The sequence below is a fragment of the Ascaphus truei genome, chromosome 6, assembly GCF_040206685.1.
Source record: "Ascaphus truei isolate aAscTru1 chromosome 6, aAscTru1.hap1, whole genome shotgun sequence".
Taxonomy (NCBI): domain Eukaryota; kingdom Metazoa; phylum Chordata; class Amphibia; order Anura; family Ascaphidae; genus Ascaphus; species Ascaphus truei.
Genome location: NC_134488.1, coordinates 94,377,594 through 94,396,218, shown reverse-complemented (window position 1 = coordinate 94,396,218; position 18,625 = coordinate 94,377,594). Strand labels below are relative to the sequence as shown.

General features: G+C 45.6%; 1 protein-coding gene across 1 annotated transcript in view; it reads right to left on the bottom strand.

Moving 5' to 3' along the window:
- LOC142498127 (vomeronasal type-2 receptor 1-like) overlaps positions 1 to 18,139 on the bottom strand; it is a 50,469-nt gene extending 32,330 nt beyond the window's left edge. Inside the window, exons 1-5 of the mRNA XM_075606634.1 lie at positions 18,084 to 18,139; positions 14,826 to 14,993; positions 14,065 to 14,356; positions 11,267 to 12,091; positions 6,362 to 6,568 (exon numbers count right to left, since the gene is read on the bottom strand). Coding sequence (XP_075462749.1) covers positions 6,362 to 6,568; positions 11,267 to 12,091; positions 14,065 to 14,356; positions 14,826 to 14,993; positions 18,084 to 18,139 — 1,548 coding nt within the window. The remainder of the gene's footprint in view (positions 1 to 6,361; positions 6,569 to 11,266; positions 12,092 to 14,064; positions 14,357 to 14,825; positions 14,994 to 18,083) is intronic.
- Between the last annotated feature and the right edge of the window lie 486 nt (positions 18,140 to 18,625).

The window sequence follows — 18,625 nt, the reverse complement described above, 5'->3', positions numbered from 1 at the left end:
GGAGAACAAAGAGAATGGGAAAAAAAGAAAGGGAATTACCTACCAGACAATTATAAAAGAGACCATTATTTTAGAGTTTCTGATCAAAATAAACTTTATTCTACCAATACTGCTAATAAAAGGGATAATACCAATACTAATATTCATCATAGACCTAATCCACAATGGAAAGGAATCTGTTTTATCCAGATTGAAAAGAACTTATTACACTATTGTATGCATTTATTTTTTATTTTTCATGGTGTATCCCTGCTATCTTCGCTCCCTTCCCATCCCGGACAAGCTCTTTGTTAACTGCCGTCAGGAGGTTGTTTTCTCCCTGGACATAATGAAGAACTGTCTCTTTTGCCCTTGTAAATCCCTTTATGAAATGTCTCTGCGACCGTCTCTTTTTAGACGTTTAAGAGGATAGTCTTTTTGCCCTGTGGCTTCACCTGCAGGGTGCATTCTTTTGCAGCTGTACCAGCCGTGGCGGCTGGCTGCTCTGCCACCTGGTATTCTGCAGAAAGGAATGGCTGTACGTCTCAGTTGAGCCATTGCTTGCAGGAGGATTGTCCAATTGTTTCTCTTAGTTTGGGCAATCCTTTCATCGGTCACCTTCAAGAGGTTGCTTTCTTCCTTCAGTGGAGTCGATTGATCATCATCAGTTGTCTGGACTGCTGAGCATCCTAAACCATCGTCACATCCCCCTTATGCAAAGATGTTTTTGTTGTTCTCAGGGGTATGACCTTGTCTCTCCTCCTTGCTTGGCCTTCCTGTGACTTGGATATGACCAAGACATGGGTCGGAGAGGGATATGTGTTCACATTCTGTTATCGCTGTTCTGCGGGCGTCAACATAGTCTGGTTCGTGCCCTTTGTCAATGCACATGTTGCCCACTATAACCCATCCTAGGTCAAGCCTTTGGGCGAATGGAGCGTTGTGGGGTCCGTTGCACTGTTTACAGACTTTGTGCACCCTCAGGATGTCCCTACCGAGCAGCAGCAAGATCTTGGCGCCTTGTTCTACCGGCGGGATGTAGTTGGCTATTCTCTGAGGTGTGGGTGATGGCGTGCCACGTCTGGTGTGGGTATCTCATCCCTGTTTGCAGCCATGTAGTTGCACTCGATGAGTGTGGGGAGAGCTATCTTCACTCTGTTGTACACTGAACATATAATGTAACCGCTTGCTCTTCTCCCTGTTGTCTCAGTTAACCCTGCACAGGTTCTGAGGGTGTAGGGTGAGCCATTGTCTTGCGCGTTGAATAAGTTGAAGAATTCCATCATCGCCAATGATCTGTTACTTTGATCGTCGAGAATTGCATACATCCGAATAGCCCTTTTAGGTTGTCCCCGGGCGTGCACTGCGACAAGGCATATTTTGGAGCAGGACTTTTTGTCACTTCCTTCTCCTTAAACCTCGGTGCACTGAGATGTGACAGATGTTGGCTCTTCTTCTCCTTTCTCCCCGCCATGCTCCGCTATGGAGGATGGGTTGTTGAGTTGGTGGAGTGTCAGCACCTCTGGATGTAGCGATGTTACGTGCTTGTCACTTTTGCACACTGCACATTTGATGGCCTCTTTACAGTCTTTGGCTAGATGAGTCATGGAATCGCAGCCCCTGAAGCAAACGCCGAAATCTCTTAGTAACTTCTTCCGTTCCTCTAGGAACTTCATCCTGAACCCAAAGCATCTGTTAAGTGGGTGTGGCTTCTTGTGTATGGGACATTCCCTGTTTGGCTCCCTTGGTTTCTTGTCTCCGGCGACCGACTGATCGGGAGTAGTTTGGGTCGTGGGGGACACGTCCGTCCTGTGGACCGAGATGGGTGTTCGTGTTACAGTATCTCGCCACTGGTCTCTCATTCCTCAGGTTGCTTGCACTGTGTGTGGTCTATGCACCCAAGATGAAACTGGGATTGTTCCTTGTCCTTGCCGCTTCGCGGATGAAGCTCAAGAAGAATGAGAAGGGATAGAAGGCGACATGCTTCTCCCTTTTGTATTTGGAGCCTTGCGACATCCATCTTTCTTGGAGGTTGTAGGGTAGCTTCTCCAAGATGGGTCTCACTCCTCGAGCTGAGTCTAGGACGTTGAGACCTGTTAAGGAATGGTCTGTTCTTGCAAACTCCAGCTCCTGCAGCAGATCCCGAGTTCTCGTAACTTCGAGTAGTCCTTGACTGTGATCCTAGGGAAGAGCGCATCTTCGACTGCTTCGGGGCTACCGTAGCACTCTTCTAGCCTTTCCCACACTAGGTCAAGACCTACTTGAGGGTGATTCACATTTGCTGCTCTGAGTCTCTTCGCATGTTCTATGGATTCTTTCCTCAGCCATTTGGTTAGCAGGCTGAGTTCTTCCCTTGCGGAGAAGTTCAGACTCTTGATTGCGTCTTTGAACGTGGACTTCCATATTCTATAGTTCTCGGGATGGTCGTAAAAGTTGGTCAGTCCTGTTTGCACTATGTCACGCCGGATCATGTACTTGCCCATGTCTGTAAGGCCTGAGGCATCGGCGTGTTGGTCGCGTTCTGGGGTAGTTGCCAGGAGGGTCCTTGCGGTCGCCTCTTCCTTTGTGTGAACGCGTGATGACTGCTGCTCAGTGTGAGGGGCTGTGTTTTCCCGTGTGGGTGTACCTGGATTGCGAGCCTGTTGTAGTGCATCCGTGTGCGCGCTGGCGTGTGGATCACTGTAGCGGCTGTGGTTATCCCAGGTAGCGTGTACCCTTAAAGGAACAGCGTCTTCTCCACGTGGACCTAGCAAGTCTTCAGTGTCTGTGGAGTCACTCCCGTCATGTTGAGATGGTGCGCTGATATTTATGCTGAAGAGGCACCTTACGTAGTCTTCAGTGCGTTGTACTGGATCCTTTGAGGCTATCCGCCTGTACGGTTGCTCCCTGCCATCCTGTTGCACGGCTGCTTCTAAGACTTCAGCTTGGGCTATGGCGGCGGCGGCTTCCTCTCTTGATTTGGGGCCTCTAGTTCCGTATCAAATTCGGCTTTCCTCCATGCGGCGGCAGTGGCTGCAGCAGCAGTGGCAGTGGCTGCGGCCGCGGTGGCATTGGCGGTGGCAGCGGCAATGGCATTCTCACGGCTGCCTCTTTCCGACTATATTCGGCCCTGGCATGTGCGGCCTCTGCGGTGGCTTGTGCCTTGGTAGCGTTTGTGCTTGCGCTGGACGCGTTAGATTGTGCTGATCTTGCTGACCTTGATGAGTGCCTGGATGTGCTGGAGCGCTGCGATGCGGTCTCCAGGAGGAGCTCTTTTCTCTCACTTTGGGCGTCTGTGATGGCGGTCTGCACAATGCCATCACATCCTAGGTCAATTGCCCTTTGCAGAACGCGTTCCTGCAGGCTATCTTCCGTGTTAGTCCTTGTCAGATAGGTAAAATATGCTTGTGACAGCATTATGTAACGTCTTTGGCATGACTTAATCTGAGTAATAGCTTGCTTAATCTGCATTTCTTGGTTGCTAGCACTTGCAACATTACATATTTCACGATCAGTCTCCTCCCAGACCTTCTCTAATTAGGGAAAGGTGAAAAGAATTGGGCCTTGCTAGGGTAGTAGCAGGCAGATGCTGTACTCACTGTGTCTTGGGTGGAAAAAGAAGTGAGGAGCAAGGGTCACACTAGAAGTGAGATGGGACAAACTAACTGTCAGCAAGGCAGGGGGGAGGACAGAATAGCCCATTCTGAGAAAGATCTCTAGCAACTATAGCAACTCACAGACCTCATGAACGGAGGCACGAATATAAACATTGTATAAGTCCCCGCTGCTACTATAGTTAGATAAGCTATGATGTGGGCACCAGGAGGCAGCCACTAGCATCAGCTAGTTTGAAACAACCTGGGGATGTTCACCTGTTATTTTAGCTGTTGATCCCCAAGAGCTGAGTCCCATGCAGCTGATCCTGAAGTCAGGGGAGATTTAAAGGTATAAGTACACCATTACCGGCATGGGATCTGCAAGCACTCACATTTATCTGTCCAAACACTTACCAGCAGCACAGCAAGGGAGATACTGATGTCCCAATATTATTGCAGACTACGGGTGCGAATTATTAATGTAGAATATGCAGCCGCTCTGATTTGAGTTTAGTAGACAACTATAGCTAGGGTGACCAGATTTTCAAAATGAAAAAACGATGAACTTAAAAAAATTATTTATAAAACAATGTACTTCGCGTCACACCCCCCGTTGCCATGACAACGAGACACTCTAACATCAGGCGGTGACATGTTGCCATGACAATGTGGCATCACGTGATGCCTCGTCACCATAATGCATTCCGTTGTCATGTAAACTTAATGCCGCGTGACGTCAAAGAGCGTCTTGTTGTTATGGCAATGGGCATTACGGGACGTCGCGCAGCCATGTTGATGGAAGTTGGAGGGGAGGAAAAGCCAAAGGCAAAATAAATAAATATATAATAAAAAGATCTAAAAAAAAATATCTCTGGGTTAGCCTTCAATAGAAGGTGGCAACCCTGGCTGCAGTGTGTGTTTCTTTATACAGAGGTGGGCCCTGCAGTGTGTGTTTCTGTATACAGAGATGGGCCCTGCAGTGTGTTTCCGTATACAGAGGTGGGAACTGCAGTGTGTGTTTCTTTATACAGAGGTGGGCCCTGCAGTGTGTGTTTCTGTATACAGAGGTGGGCCCTGCAGTGTGTGTTTCTGTATACAGAGGTGGGCCCTGAAGTGTGTGTTGCTGTATACAGAGGTGGGGGCTGCAGTGTGTGTTTGTGTGTATAGAGGTGGGGGCTGCAGTGTGTGTTTGTGTGTATAGAGGTGGGGCTGCAGTGTGTGTTTATGTGTATAGAGGATAGTGAAATTCTCTATTAGAAATAAATAAAACAAACCACTTTGCAGCCTGAAATCTGAAATGTACTTTATAATCTATACTGTACTTAATAAAAAAATAATACATTAATTAAAATTACATAAATAATTGACATTAAATTAAAATTAAATAAAAAAATGAAGGCATTAATTAAAATTAAGATATTTAAAAAATTTGACATTCCTCATTCCTGACCTGACCTTGCAGCTTGTGTATATACAGTAATATTACAATTTGCAAAATAAGGAGGGGAAATAGGGTTGTGTATTATAAATACACTGGCGGCGCCGCTGAGCCTAAAGCGGCTGGCACCGCGGTTTAAAAAAAACGCGGGCGCCGCGCGGCAGTGCCCCGCCACGAGCCGGGAAGGCTCGCGGCCGTTTTCCCGCGCCTCGGGCACTTTCAATAGAAAGCGCCATAGCGCTTTCCTATTGAGGCGCGGGAAAGTCCGGCGATTGTGCGGGGAGCGCGCATGGAACTTTTGCCAGCAAGCCCAACATGTGCCCGGCCAGCTCCCGTCTTTTGTAAGACTCAGCTCGGCCGGGACAGTATATGTTGCTACTTACAGTACTTATTAGCTCTGCTAGGAGGTGGATTAAGAAGATAGACTAGACCAGGGGGGTGCAAACTTTTTTGTTTGGAGGAACCCTTGAAGTATTTAGAAAATTCTCGGGGAACCCCTATCTGGGTGACACATACTGTATTAGGCCGCGCTAATAGTGCTGGTGACGTCGTGTCAAAACAACTGTATTGACACCGTCTCGCGTGCCATTTTAAGAGCGACAGGACGGCGAGATGGCTTGGTCGGAATCGCTGGAAGTCACTTCAATTTGTTTTTTACAGCGACCGCAGCATGACGTCAACGTCGCCAGCACTATAAGCGCGGCCTTAGGTTAATGTCACCCCTCACGAGCCCCCTCTATTTCCCACCCTCTACCCATGAATTTCTCCCCTCCGTCTCACTCTCTCTCCTCCCTTCCCGCCTCGCATGTATTAATCTCCCCTATGTCTTACTCCCTCTTTTCCTCACTCACTCCCCCCCTCTCTTCTCTCACTCGCCCCCCCTTCCGTCAATTACCCCACTCACTCAATCACCCCACAAAATACATACCAAAAAACTCCACCCCGCAATAGATAATAAAAATACCCGCACCCGCCAATACATTTTAAAAAGACCCCCCCACACACACACATATTTTAAAAAATTAGGCAGCACAGGTAAAATCATCATCATCCTCATATACCCACCCTCTGCATCTCCCATCACCCTCATATCAACCCCCCCTGCATCTTCCATCTCCCCCCACCCATCTCTCACCCCTACATCTCTCATCTCTCCCCCCCCTACATCTCCCATCTCTCCCCCCTGCATCTTCCATCTCCCCCCCGCATCTTCCATCTCTCCCCCCCTGCATCTTCAGTCTCTCCCCCCCTGCATCTTCCATCTCTCTCCCCCATGCATCTTCCATCTCTCCCCCCCCCCCCCACATCTTCCATCTCTCACCCCCCCCCTACCCCTACATCTTCCATCTCTCTACCCCCATATGCCTACCTCAGGTGGCTGCAGGTTCGGCAGAGGCGGCAGATTGAGGCACACGCTCAGTAGCAGCAGGCACAGGAAGTGCCGTGAGCTGCTGTGAGTGGGCTCTGAGGGGGATGGAGATGAGCCGGGGACCGGGTGCCGGAGGGAGTGAGAGCCGGGATGTCGGAGGGAGGGAGAGTCAGGAGGGAGAGCCGGGGGAGGGGTGTGGTGAGCGAGCTGGATGGAGAGCCAGGGTGCCAGAGGGAGGGTCAGAGTGTCGAGGGAGGGAAAGCTGGGGGAGCCAAAGCCCCGCCTCCGGCTTCCTCCTACCTTGACCAATCCCCTGCGGCCCATGCTCACTAGCAGCAGGCACAGGAAGTGCCACGAGCTGCTGTGAGCGGGCTCTGGGGGGATGGAGAGCGAGCAATGGAAGGGGAGATGGAGGAAGGGGGTGCCGGAGGGAGGGCCAGAGTGCTGGGGGATCACCAGCCGGACTGCTGAGTCATCCGCACCGCCACCCCACGCACCGCCGCGACACATTAAAAAAAACGGAACATGGAGGGAAAACCCGGGACATTTCCGGGACAGACTGGCAACCGGGGCTGCACACGAAAAACCAGGACTGTCCCGGCAAAACCGGGATGACTGGTCACCCTATAGCCCTACATTATTACCCTTAACATCTGTTCTACCAAGTAATAGAGTAGGCCATTTTTGGTGATATGTAAGGGGGGTTCTTCACCTATTAATGTGAGGCTTTGCATGACACTACCCATAGTGAAGTTTACCACATCAGTTAGGGGTATCCTACTCACCTTGTCCTTGGGTTTTAAACATATGTGTGTAGCTTTCTTTCACACACACACACACTCCCCCAACCACTGTTACACACACACACACACAAAACACACTACCTCAGCCACTGATACACACACACACACTCCCCAACCACTGATGCCCACACACACACTCCCCCAGCCACTGACACACACACACACTCCCCCAGCCACTGATACACGCACACCCAGCCACTGATACACACACACACACTCCCCCAGCCACTGATACACACACCCCCAGCCACTGACACACACCCACACACAATTCCCCAGCCACTGATACACACACATACACCCCCAGCGACTGATACACACACACACTCCCCGAGCCACTGAGAAACACACACAAACACACTCCCCCAGCCACTGATACACACACACACACTCCCTCAGCCACTGATACACACACACACAAACACACTCCCCCAGCCACTGATACACTTACACACACTCCCCCAGCCACTGATACACACACACACACACTCCCCCAGCCACTGATACACACACATACTCCCCCAGCCACTGATACAAACACACTCCCCCAGCCACTGATACACACACACACACAGCCACTAATACACACACCCAGCCACTAATACACACACACACTCCCCCAGCCACTGATACACACACACACACACACACACACTCCCCCAGCCACTGATATACACATACACACTTCCCCAGCCTCTGATACACACACACACTCCCCCAGCCACTGATACACACATACAAACACACATACTTCCCCAGCCACTGATACACACACACACACTTCCCCAGCCACTGATACACACACACACACACTCCACCAGCCACTGATACACACACTCCCCCAGCCACTGATACACACACACACACTTCCCCAGCCACTGATACACACACACACACTCCCCCAGCCACTGATACACACACACTCCCCCAGCCACTGATGCAATGAAGCAAACACACTCCCCCAGCCACAGATACGCACACACACACACTCCCCTAGTCACTGATACACACACACACACACACTCCCCCAGCCACTGATACACACACACACACTTCCCCAGCCACTGATACACACACACACACACACACACTTCCCCAGCCACTGATACACACACACACACACTCTCCCAGCCAATGATACACACACACTCCTCCAGCCACTGATGCAATGAAGCAAACACACTCCCCCAGCCACAGATACGCACACACTCTCCCCCCGCACACACACACTCCCCTAGTCACTGATACACACACTCCCCCAGCCACTGATACACACACACTCCCCCAGCCACTGATGCAATGAAGCAAACACACTCCCCCAGCCACAGATACGCACACACTCTCCCCCCGCACACACACACTCCCCTAGTCACTGATACACACACTCCCCCAGCCACTGATACACACACACTCCCCCAGCCACTGATGCAATGAAGCAAACACACTCCCCCAGCCACAGATACGCACACACTCTCCCCCCCCACACACACACTCCCCTAGTCACTGATACACACATACAAACACACACACTTCCCCAGCCACTGATACACACACACACTCCCCCAGCCACTGATACACACATACGCACTTCCCCAGCCACTGATACACACACACACTTCCCCAGCCACTGATACTGATACACACACACACACTCCCCCAGCCAATGATACACACACACTCCCCCAGCCACTGATGTAATGAAGCAAATACACTCCCCCAGCCACAGATAAGCACACACTCTCCCCCCCACACACACACACTCCCCTAGTCACTGATACACACAATCCCCTAGCCACTGATACACACACACACACACAGGGAGTACAGAGGCAGCAACGGATGTGTGACTGGGGGGGGAGAGTTGAAAGGCTAGCGATCCGAGCAGGGGCTCCCTGCCTCCCCCTGCGCCCACCGCCCGCACACCACCACTGCCCGCCCCCACGCCCAGGGGAAGGGAGCGCCAGGACGCAAAGGTACAACCCCCCTCCCCGGCGGGTGCAACCCCTCTACTACCTATCACCCAAGGCAGGCAGCCACGGGGAGCCGAAGCAGGGGGGGACACACACCGCGCAGCCGACAGAGGAGTGGGAACGAACATATTCACACCACCCACCGTGTGTTCTGTAGAAAGAAGCGGAAGCTGCGCCCCCGGCACCCTCTGACCTGCAGCCAATACCCTGCTCCTGGCTGGCATTCTAAGTCCCGCCCCCCCCGGCATACAGCATTCATTCATTCTCTACAAAGAAAATACTTACAGTATTTGCTCCCGCATCCACACCACCGCAGCCTCGCCGCATACCGGCACCAGGGCCAAAACCCGGGACATTTCCGGGACGGACCGTCAACTGGGACAGGACACAAAAAAACGGGACTGTCCCTGCAAAACGGGGACGAATGGTCACCCTACCAGTAAACCATTACACTCTTAGGGGCTTATTCTATCGCCACTTCAGTTGATTTAGCGGCCTATTCTAGTAGCTTCAATGAGTTTGCTGCTATCTCGCAAGGTTTGGCATGTTCCCGCCTAACAGTTTGTCATTTGTGTTATCACGATATTCAGAAAAAATCTGAAACCCTCTCAAAGCATGAGGTAGGAGGAATGCCAAAATCGTTCGCGTAGCAGCAAATTCATCTCAGATTTTTTCTAAGTTCTCCCCCTGCGATTTTCTCACAATCTGAGCTGCACAGAGAGAGCCGCCTCTCAATGCACAGCTCTCACAGGCGATCGCAGTGTTTTTATTAAAATATGAACACTGGTGTGTAGGAGCAGGGGGTCTCTGGAGCAGAACCACATTAATTTCAGGTCCGGGGACCCTCTGCTTCCCGAGATACAGGCCCCGGTATGGGGTACTAGTATCTCCTATACATTTAAATGCCCCGGTCACGTGACGCAGCTTCTAACCTATGCAATAAAAATTAATTTACAGGCAGCTTCATTACCTTAGCAGCTTGGCCATTACCTTGGCCGGTGGGCCAAAAAACACCTTAACCCACCCCCACTACCCACAATAAACTGGGCACTGGTAGCTAACTCCTTCATTGCCTTAGTGGTTAACCGCTAAGATAATGAAACTGCCTGTAAATTAATTTTTATTGCATAGGATAGAAGCTGGGTGTCTCCGGAGCTGATATTAATGTGTATTAATGTACAGCATCAATCCGAAGCAGGAAAAATGCATTTTTTTTTCTCAGTCCCACTCTCAGATCCTATCTCGCCACCCTAGGGCTGGCGAGATGAGATCTTTGATAAACTCACAATGCCAGATCTCAGATTATCTAAAATAAAATAGACGAAATATATCAAAATGGCGCTATTGGATTTTTGCAGCTCCAGCTCGATGTATTTGAGCAGGAGCCAGAAATCGCGAAAAAATACCTTCCCCGTACGATTTGGTCAACTCATCGAGGCATTCTGAATAGCTAGGTAGCAAAATGTTGCCATAACTGCTCAAAATTCTTGATGAGTTGGTTATCAAAGCTACTACAATAGGCCCCTTAGAATAAGCCCCAAAGGGATGAAACAGTTGTTTTGTCCTTTTGTACTGTAGGTTTGCTGGCCATGCACTTTATTGTAAAAACTGTGTTAAACTGCAGGAATAAACATATAGGGATCCAGGTAAAATGTGTAAGAAATATGGAACATTGTGTGTGCTCATGCTCTGTTCTGCATGTAATGTACTGCAGCCAGAATCCCTGACTGCAGTAGACACACGGTACAGTATGTTGTGTAATTATGGGGCAAGGAAGGTTTGTGAACCTGTCTGAGATGTGAATATACTCATACTGTAAATATTCTTTATCATTATTGAATGAGAAAAACACACTTTTAATGAGATGCCACAGCTATCTTGTGTGCACAGCTTCTTCCTACTGTAGTTGCATCACATAACAACTCCTCCTGCCTTACTGCTAGGGACTGTCTCTAAATTCCCTTATTAACAATACTGTTCAATAAAGGAGACCACCTATAAATGATACTACAATATCTTATACAATTCACAGCTATTATCCCCATTGTGGCCTCTTTGATCATAATATTTTAAAAATAGAACAGAAAAGCACCTTTAAATACTGTATACAAATAGTTGCAAATATTTCTTACCTTCCAGGGTTGCAATCTACTGATGTTAAAACAGGAGGAGGCAGATTTGCATGAAATCATATCATTGACACCATGTGCCATTGCATAAACTGCATTATACATTAGAATGGCATATCTTGATTTGTCTTCATGATAACCCAAACTCTCTAATGTGTGAAGATTTTCTTGGCCTGTGCAATATGGGATTGACCCCTGGCTTAGTTTTTCTGGTGCAGTCTGATTGTGATCTTCCTTAGGCCATAAGCATCCAAAGCCTTCTTCCCAAAATGTTTTCATAAATATATCCCCTGGGTATGAGGATGGGTGAATACTATAGAGTAACTTTCTGAATCCTGGAATTTTTGGTAAAAGAAGGGTTATTCCAATGGTGCCATTTAATGTTCCCCAGAATTCCTTGTATGAAAAGATAGGAGAGGCGATCCAACTGCCACTAGCAAACCAGATCTTGCCAGTAAAATGTTCTGCCGTAGCCACTTGCATGAATGGTATCAATTCTGGCATAGAACAATACATTACAATAACAGTTGCTGTTGATTTTCTGATGACCTGAAGAATTGAAAGAGTTTGATCTCTGCTGTGTTGGGCAGATATCTTCATAAAAAATGCTACACAAATCCCTGCTGCTTCAATATCTTTTCTCATCAGTTCGCTGCTATAGAGTCCAAAATCATTATCAGATGCCAAGATTCCTACCCAGGTCCACCCAAAATGAATCATCAGATTAGTGAAGTGCCAAGATTGTGATTTATCATTTGATATTGTACGTAGGAAGGAAGGAAACTGGATTTTATCACTTAGATCTGCGAATCCTGATCCGTAACTTATCTGAAATAAGCGTAAATGTGTATTCTTTAGATTGGCAAAGCAGAATCATTCTGCCCTTTGCAGTTCCCGCCGTGCTGAAGCATGTGGGGATTTCATGTAGCAGCATTATAGAAGTATACCGTATTTACAACAAATTGTAGTAACGCTATTGTAGCTTCTATTGCAAGAGGTGCCTACAATGCATAACTGTGCTGTGTGACGGTGAAGAAAATAGGCGCTAACACTATTAATGACCACGAAAAATAAAGTGATAATGAAATATATTATTCAGTGATACAACTGTGTGAATATTCAAAAACGTGATAAATACGGGATAATAATAAATGAATTAAAACCCCCTGCTCAAACCCATCTGGCAGGGACCGGTTTCTCTGGTCCCCAAATCAAAGAATTGTATTCGCAATCCAGGGGGAGCATAAATGGGAAATAAAACAAAAACAATCTAAGATCAGACAGTAAAATAATGTGAATTCAGTCTGTGGATTTCTTGGCTCTTATGTGCAGCCTACTCACAGGATTTCAGTGTTTCACAAGCAACAAAAAGCAGTTTGGATGACATGAAGAATCTCTAATTAAGAAATGATGATATTCTCCGATCACAGCAAGATGATGGTGCAGGAAAAAAGAAATATATCCATAGTGCAGACCGTGGAGTGCAGATAAAACGTAACTTTATAGGGGTACTAAAAAAATGCAAACTTACAATAAAAATGTTTGATTAACGCATATATCACCAAAATGTGATGAAGGAGAATCGATGTGTGCCTGGCTCACCCCCACACCCCCACATTTTGGTGATATATGTGTTAATCAAACGTTTTAATTGTAAGTTTGCATTTTTTAGTACCCCTATAAAGTTATGTTTTATTATTGGTCTGCACTATGGATATATTTCTTTTTTCATGCACCATCATCTTGCTGTGATCAGAGAATATCATAATTTCTTAATCAGAGGTTCTTCATGTCATCCAAACTGCTTTTTGTTGCCTGTGAAACACTGAAATCCTGTGAGTAGGCTGCACATAAGAGCCAAGAAATCCACAGACTGAATTCACATTATTTTACTGTCTGATCTTAGATTGTTTTTGTTTTATTTCCCTTTTATGCTCCCCCTGGATTGCGAATACAATTCTACAATGCATTACTGTGCAGTGCATTGCAGGCCTCTCTGGCAGCTAAATGATTAAATGAATCAAGTATCACCATAGCGGCAAAAGAAAAATGCTGCAAAACAGGAACTTTTAAGAACTCAATTTTTATGATCTTAACTATAACATTGACACATACCGTTTATGCTTGAATTGGACCCTAATAATGATATCATATGCTCTTTGCAAACTTCTATATATTGAAATACAAACATTTTGCATGAGGCTTGCCCAAGCTTAATCCTCAAGGGATCTCAACAAGGTCCAACTTTTGTACGATTCATACCTAAGCATGATGCCTTATTCATAATTATATTAGTTAATTAGGGAAATCTTGAAAACGTGTATTGTTGGTGACTCTTGGAAACTGAGATTGGACCACTCTGTTCTCTAAAACTGCAGCAGCTGTGAGCAACACAACTATCTATATCCAATCAGCAATTAATTGAAAATGTAAACCTGTGCTCAAAAAGGAAAAACCCTGGGAGATATGCAAAGTATTTTTAAATGACTCACACCCCACCTGAAAGGATTTCTACACGTCAGATCCTAAGAAACTGTTAGGGGGTACTGTCAGGCCCAACAGAATCAGAACCCAAAACCTCTGCTATTCGGGACAGCAGCTCTTGCAGTGTTGCAGCAAAAAATGTCTCTGTATTGCTGAAATCTGCCCTTGTGAAACTGATCCAGAGGATTAAAGGAATTTGCAAACCTGCCGTGGATTTACATTTCTGTGAACATTTTGCCCGTCTCTATGTTCAACTAATAATTAGCAAACATTTTACTAGTCTCAAGTTACTGTACTGTACAAATGTCTACAATTACCTGGGGAAACCGGTAAAGTCCCAAAATTCTTGCCACTGCGAGGGAAGAGGAGGACTGAAGATCTCCAATTAACCCTACCAGTTTGGAAATGTTTTCACACCTGTAATTTGGGATTGCCTTCTGTATCTCTGATAAAATCATCATTGCTCCTTCAATTGCTTGGGTTTCCTTATAGCAGGAGTCATAAATCCTAAAGCCCAAAGTGATATTTGGCAGAAGTTCTGGATTCTCATTGATCTCATTAATGGCATAAACCATGGCTAGGACTTCTTGATAACGTTGAATATAAAGTCTAAAGATACAGAGAAGTAAAGCATTTAATGACAATACAAAATAAATATTGGCCTCAAGATCTGCTATTTGTGAACATCGCATACCATCCAGTGACTAGAATGGAAGGTAACACCTGTGTGGGTTCGTTAACCCATAATAGAGCTTAATGAATCTGGGGTTATGTGAGTTTGGGATATAAATGGAATCCTCTAATACGTTGCAGTCCTTTGAAAATAATTTGGTTCATGACATAGTTATATTTAGCAAGTCATTTTCAAATTTGATTTACACCGTATTGAATGTATACTTTATGCAGAAAGTTAAATAATGAAATAAACTGAAATAATAAAGATATTTTTTATTCAGAAGAAATTCAGGACTTTAAACCTTAGTGAGGATTAATTATTACACTGCGAGCTATAACATATACACAGCAATGTGTACAAAGGCATCATTTGATTTAATATTATTAGGACACGCTACATTACTTGTCACATTTCACTGGTGTAGGTTTCTCTGTGAAGGTTATTTTGATGTTGCCAGGACGCAGATGCACTGGAATAAGTCCTCCAAAAATAATGTCTCCTTCCTTTTCATAAACGTGCAGATTTGCTGAGGGTAACCTGCAGTCAGCATCAGCTTTGGTGATAGCCCAGCTAAAAAACAAACAATAGCCAGTCCAATGAGTGACGCGGCAGAACCGTAACCAAAAGGATCAAGTATTCCCCTATTTAAGAGACAAATTCTAAAGCAAAGTGACATATTACTGTGATTTTTATCAGACATCCAACATTAATATTATATTATATACAGTATAACCATTTCTCTGTGACCTCACTGTTACCATTTGTACATTGTATCTAGTTTGCTGGTTAGCATATATGCCATCAGTAAATATACATACATGTTCACACTACAGAGATCCAAAAATAAAAGATCTTTCCTATTTCATTGTAATTTGCACGATATTCTTAATCGCCTACACTTTGAACAACAACTATATATATATATATATATATATATATATATATATATATATATATATAAAATAAACCTATCATGGAGATAATATACACTATACTGTATGTATCTATAATACATTTGTTTTTACATTGAAACTACTAATTTATGGCTACTAGAAGATTTACATTGTCTACTTAAAAACGGAAATTAATATAAATACTAATATTTTGACCTAAACAAAATGAGAAAAAGTTCTGTTCAGTTGCGTTAAGTTTTAAAATCAAACATGTTGTAACATTTAAACAGTCATACTATATTCACAGTGGAAACAAAAAGTATGATGTAAGTAGTTTTCGGATCAGAGCACATTTAAAGCAAACATTGTGTAAATGATTAACCTGAATACAGATTTGTTTCTGCTCTTTAGAATTTTTTTTCTTGAAAACCAACATAACAGAAATTATAACAGCATTAAAATCAATAGCTTCTCAGTTCATATTCTGTAAACAGGACACCTCTATCCACTGAATAAAGGTAAATGTGCAATTTGTTACATGTATGGGAAGTAGCTACATTGGGCATTTTGTTTAAGAAATTGACAATGGATACTTATGCAATTTTTTTGTTGCATGTATTTTTTGAGTCCTGATCGATATTACAAATATTGTATTAAAATTGTCACCTTGCAAGTCATCTCTATTCTCTATATTCCTTTTTCGATTAAATAGGTTTATCTGTAAATGAATCAATAAAAGCTTAGTATACTGGTACCAGAGGAGTCCCAAAAGCAGCATACTGTATCCTTGATGGATGTGTCTTCTTCTATAATATAATTAAGAATCATGTCTTACAGTGACCTTTTATAATGCAATGATTTAAAGCGACCCTGTCACACCATACTAATAATATTGCAAGACCATAATTATAACTGTATAATTAAAAATCATATTATTACATGTACTTGTCCTCTGAGCCACCTGTTGTCCTCTGAGCCACATCTTGTCCTCTGAGCCACCTAAGTATAGTCATGCATGATGGGATAGGATAATAATAGCCTTAGTTTGTACTTGCATGTATATGGCTGAAATGGTCCCCTTTATATCTCCCCTTTATATCTCCCAATCTTTATCTACATTATTCTCTATCCTAGTAACTATTTATTATTTCCTTTGTCATTGCTGCCCGTATATAGTTTGTCACAGCAGCTGGCACACACATATACCTAAAAAAACTCCAGATGCTACAGTAGTCAAATAGAAGATAATAAAGGCAAATATTACAAGATGGTGGTCCAGTAAGGAGAGACAGCACACACGGGATACATATACAGTTGTGTGAAAAAGAAAGTACTGCTGCGGCCGAGTTTATTTGAGCATTTGCCCGGTCTCGGCCGCAGCAGTAACCAGGCGCGCGCTGGGATGTGCCTGGCACGCGCCGAAGCCGCGGAGGAGCGCCCTCCGATCGGGGCTTTCTCCCTCCGCTCGCCGGGTCCGCCGGGTCCCCCGGAACCCCCTGCCGCCGTCCCCCACATCGCGGGACACCAGGGCTCCCTCGGAGAGCCCTGGAAGCGCGTGCAGGGGGCGCAGGCACCCGATGACGCGTGACCGCGCGTCGATGACGCCCGGCACGCCGAGGGAGTGCGGCTAGCATGCCGGGGCATCCCCAGGCTTGCGGAGCTAGCCGCACTCAAATAAAATGTGCCGCCTCTGTACACCCTCTTTGAATTCTATGGTTTTACTTATCAGGACATAATAACAACCATCTGTTCTTTAGCAGGTCTTAAAATGAGGTAAATACAACCGCAGATGAACAACAACACGACATATTACACCATGTCATGATTTGTTTTACAAAAATAAAGCCAAAATGGAGAAGCTGTGTGTGAAAAACTAAGTACACCCTTACTGCTTCCATAGGAATTAAGATGCTAAGTAGCAGACAGGTGCTGCTAATCAAATGCCATTGATTAATTGATCATCAGCAAGTGTGACCACCTCTATAAAAGCCGAAGTTTTAGCAGTTTGCTGGTCTGGAGTATTCAGTTGTGTGTTAACACAATGCCAAGGAGGAAAGACATCAGCAATGATCTTAGAGAAGCAATTGTTGCTGCCCATCAATATGGGAAGGGTTATAAGGCCATTTCCAAACAATTTAAAGTCCATCATTCTACAGCGAGAAAGATTATTCAAAAGTGGAAAACATTCAGTACAGTTGCCAATCTTCCCAAGAGTGGACGTCCCAGCAAATTCAACCCAAGGTCAGACCGTGCAAAGCTCAGAGAAATGGCAAAAACCCATGAGTTACATCTCAGACTCTACAGGCCTCAGTTAGCATGTTAAATGTTAAAGTTCATGGCAGTACAATAAGAAAAAGACTGAACAAGTATGGTTTGTTTGGAAGGGTTGCCAGGAGAAAGCCTCTTCTCTCTAAAAAGAACATGGCAGCACGGCTTAGGTTTGCAAAGTTGCATCTGAACAAACCACAAGACTTCAGGAACAATGTCCTTTGGACAGACGAGACCAAAGTGGAGATGTTTGGCCATAATGCACAGCGCCATGTTTGGTGAAAACCAAGCCCAGCATGTCAGCACAAACACCTCATACTAACTGTCAAGCACGGTGGTGGAGGGGTGATGATTTGCACTTATAGTGCACGCGATGGCGACAAGCGACGGAGCGACGCCGCCGTCGCGAAAATCTGAAGCCGGCAAAATTTGATTTTTCAAGGGCCGTCGCGTAACGTGAAGGCCCTTGAACAAATAAAATTGCCGGAATACCGCGAACCTGCCGGTCGGCGGAACATAACTTTCACCGGTGGCGACGGCAACGTCACCCGCCATGTCACCGTCAGCAACGACGGCACTATGGGCACGCCTTAGGTTCAACGCTGAAAGCTGCTGTGGCATCTTCTGCAGCGCCCCCTGGCTGATTTTTTCTTCTTCTGTACATCGATTGTAGGACGCAGTCCTATTTCAGCCATGTAAAATTGGGGAAAAAGTGCGTCTTACAATCAAGGAAATACGGTATGTTAAAAAGCAGCAAGCACTCCAATGTAGATATCCAGATTGGCTTGGTGCTAGTCCCATAAATAATGTAAAGAGTACGTTACCATCCAGCAGGGGAGCAGAACTTCAGAGAGAGACAGCACTCAGAGGTAAGTCAATAAAATAAGGTATTGAAACAGACACAGAAATCCATTACATTATTTTGCTGGCTTATCTCTGAGTGCTGTCTCTCTTTGCTGTTTGGTCGGTCGCTCTCTCTCTGTCTATCGGTCGGTCGCTCTCTCTCTCTGTCGGTCGGTCAGTCGCTCTCTCTCTCTGTCG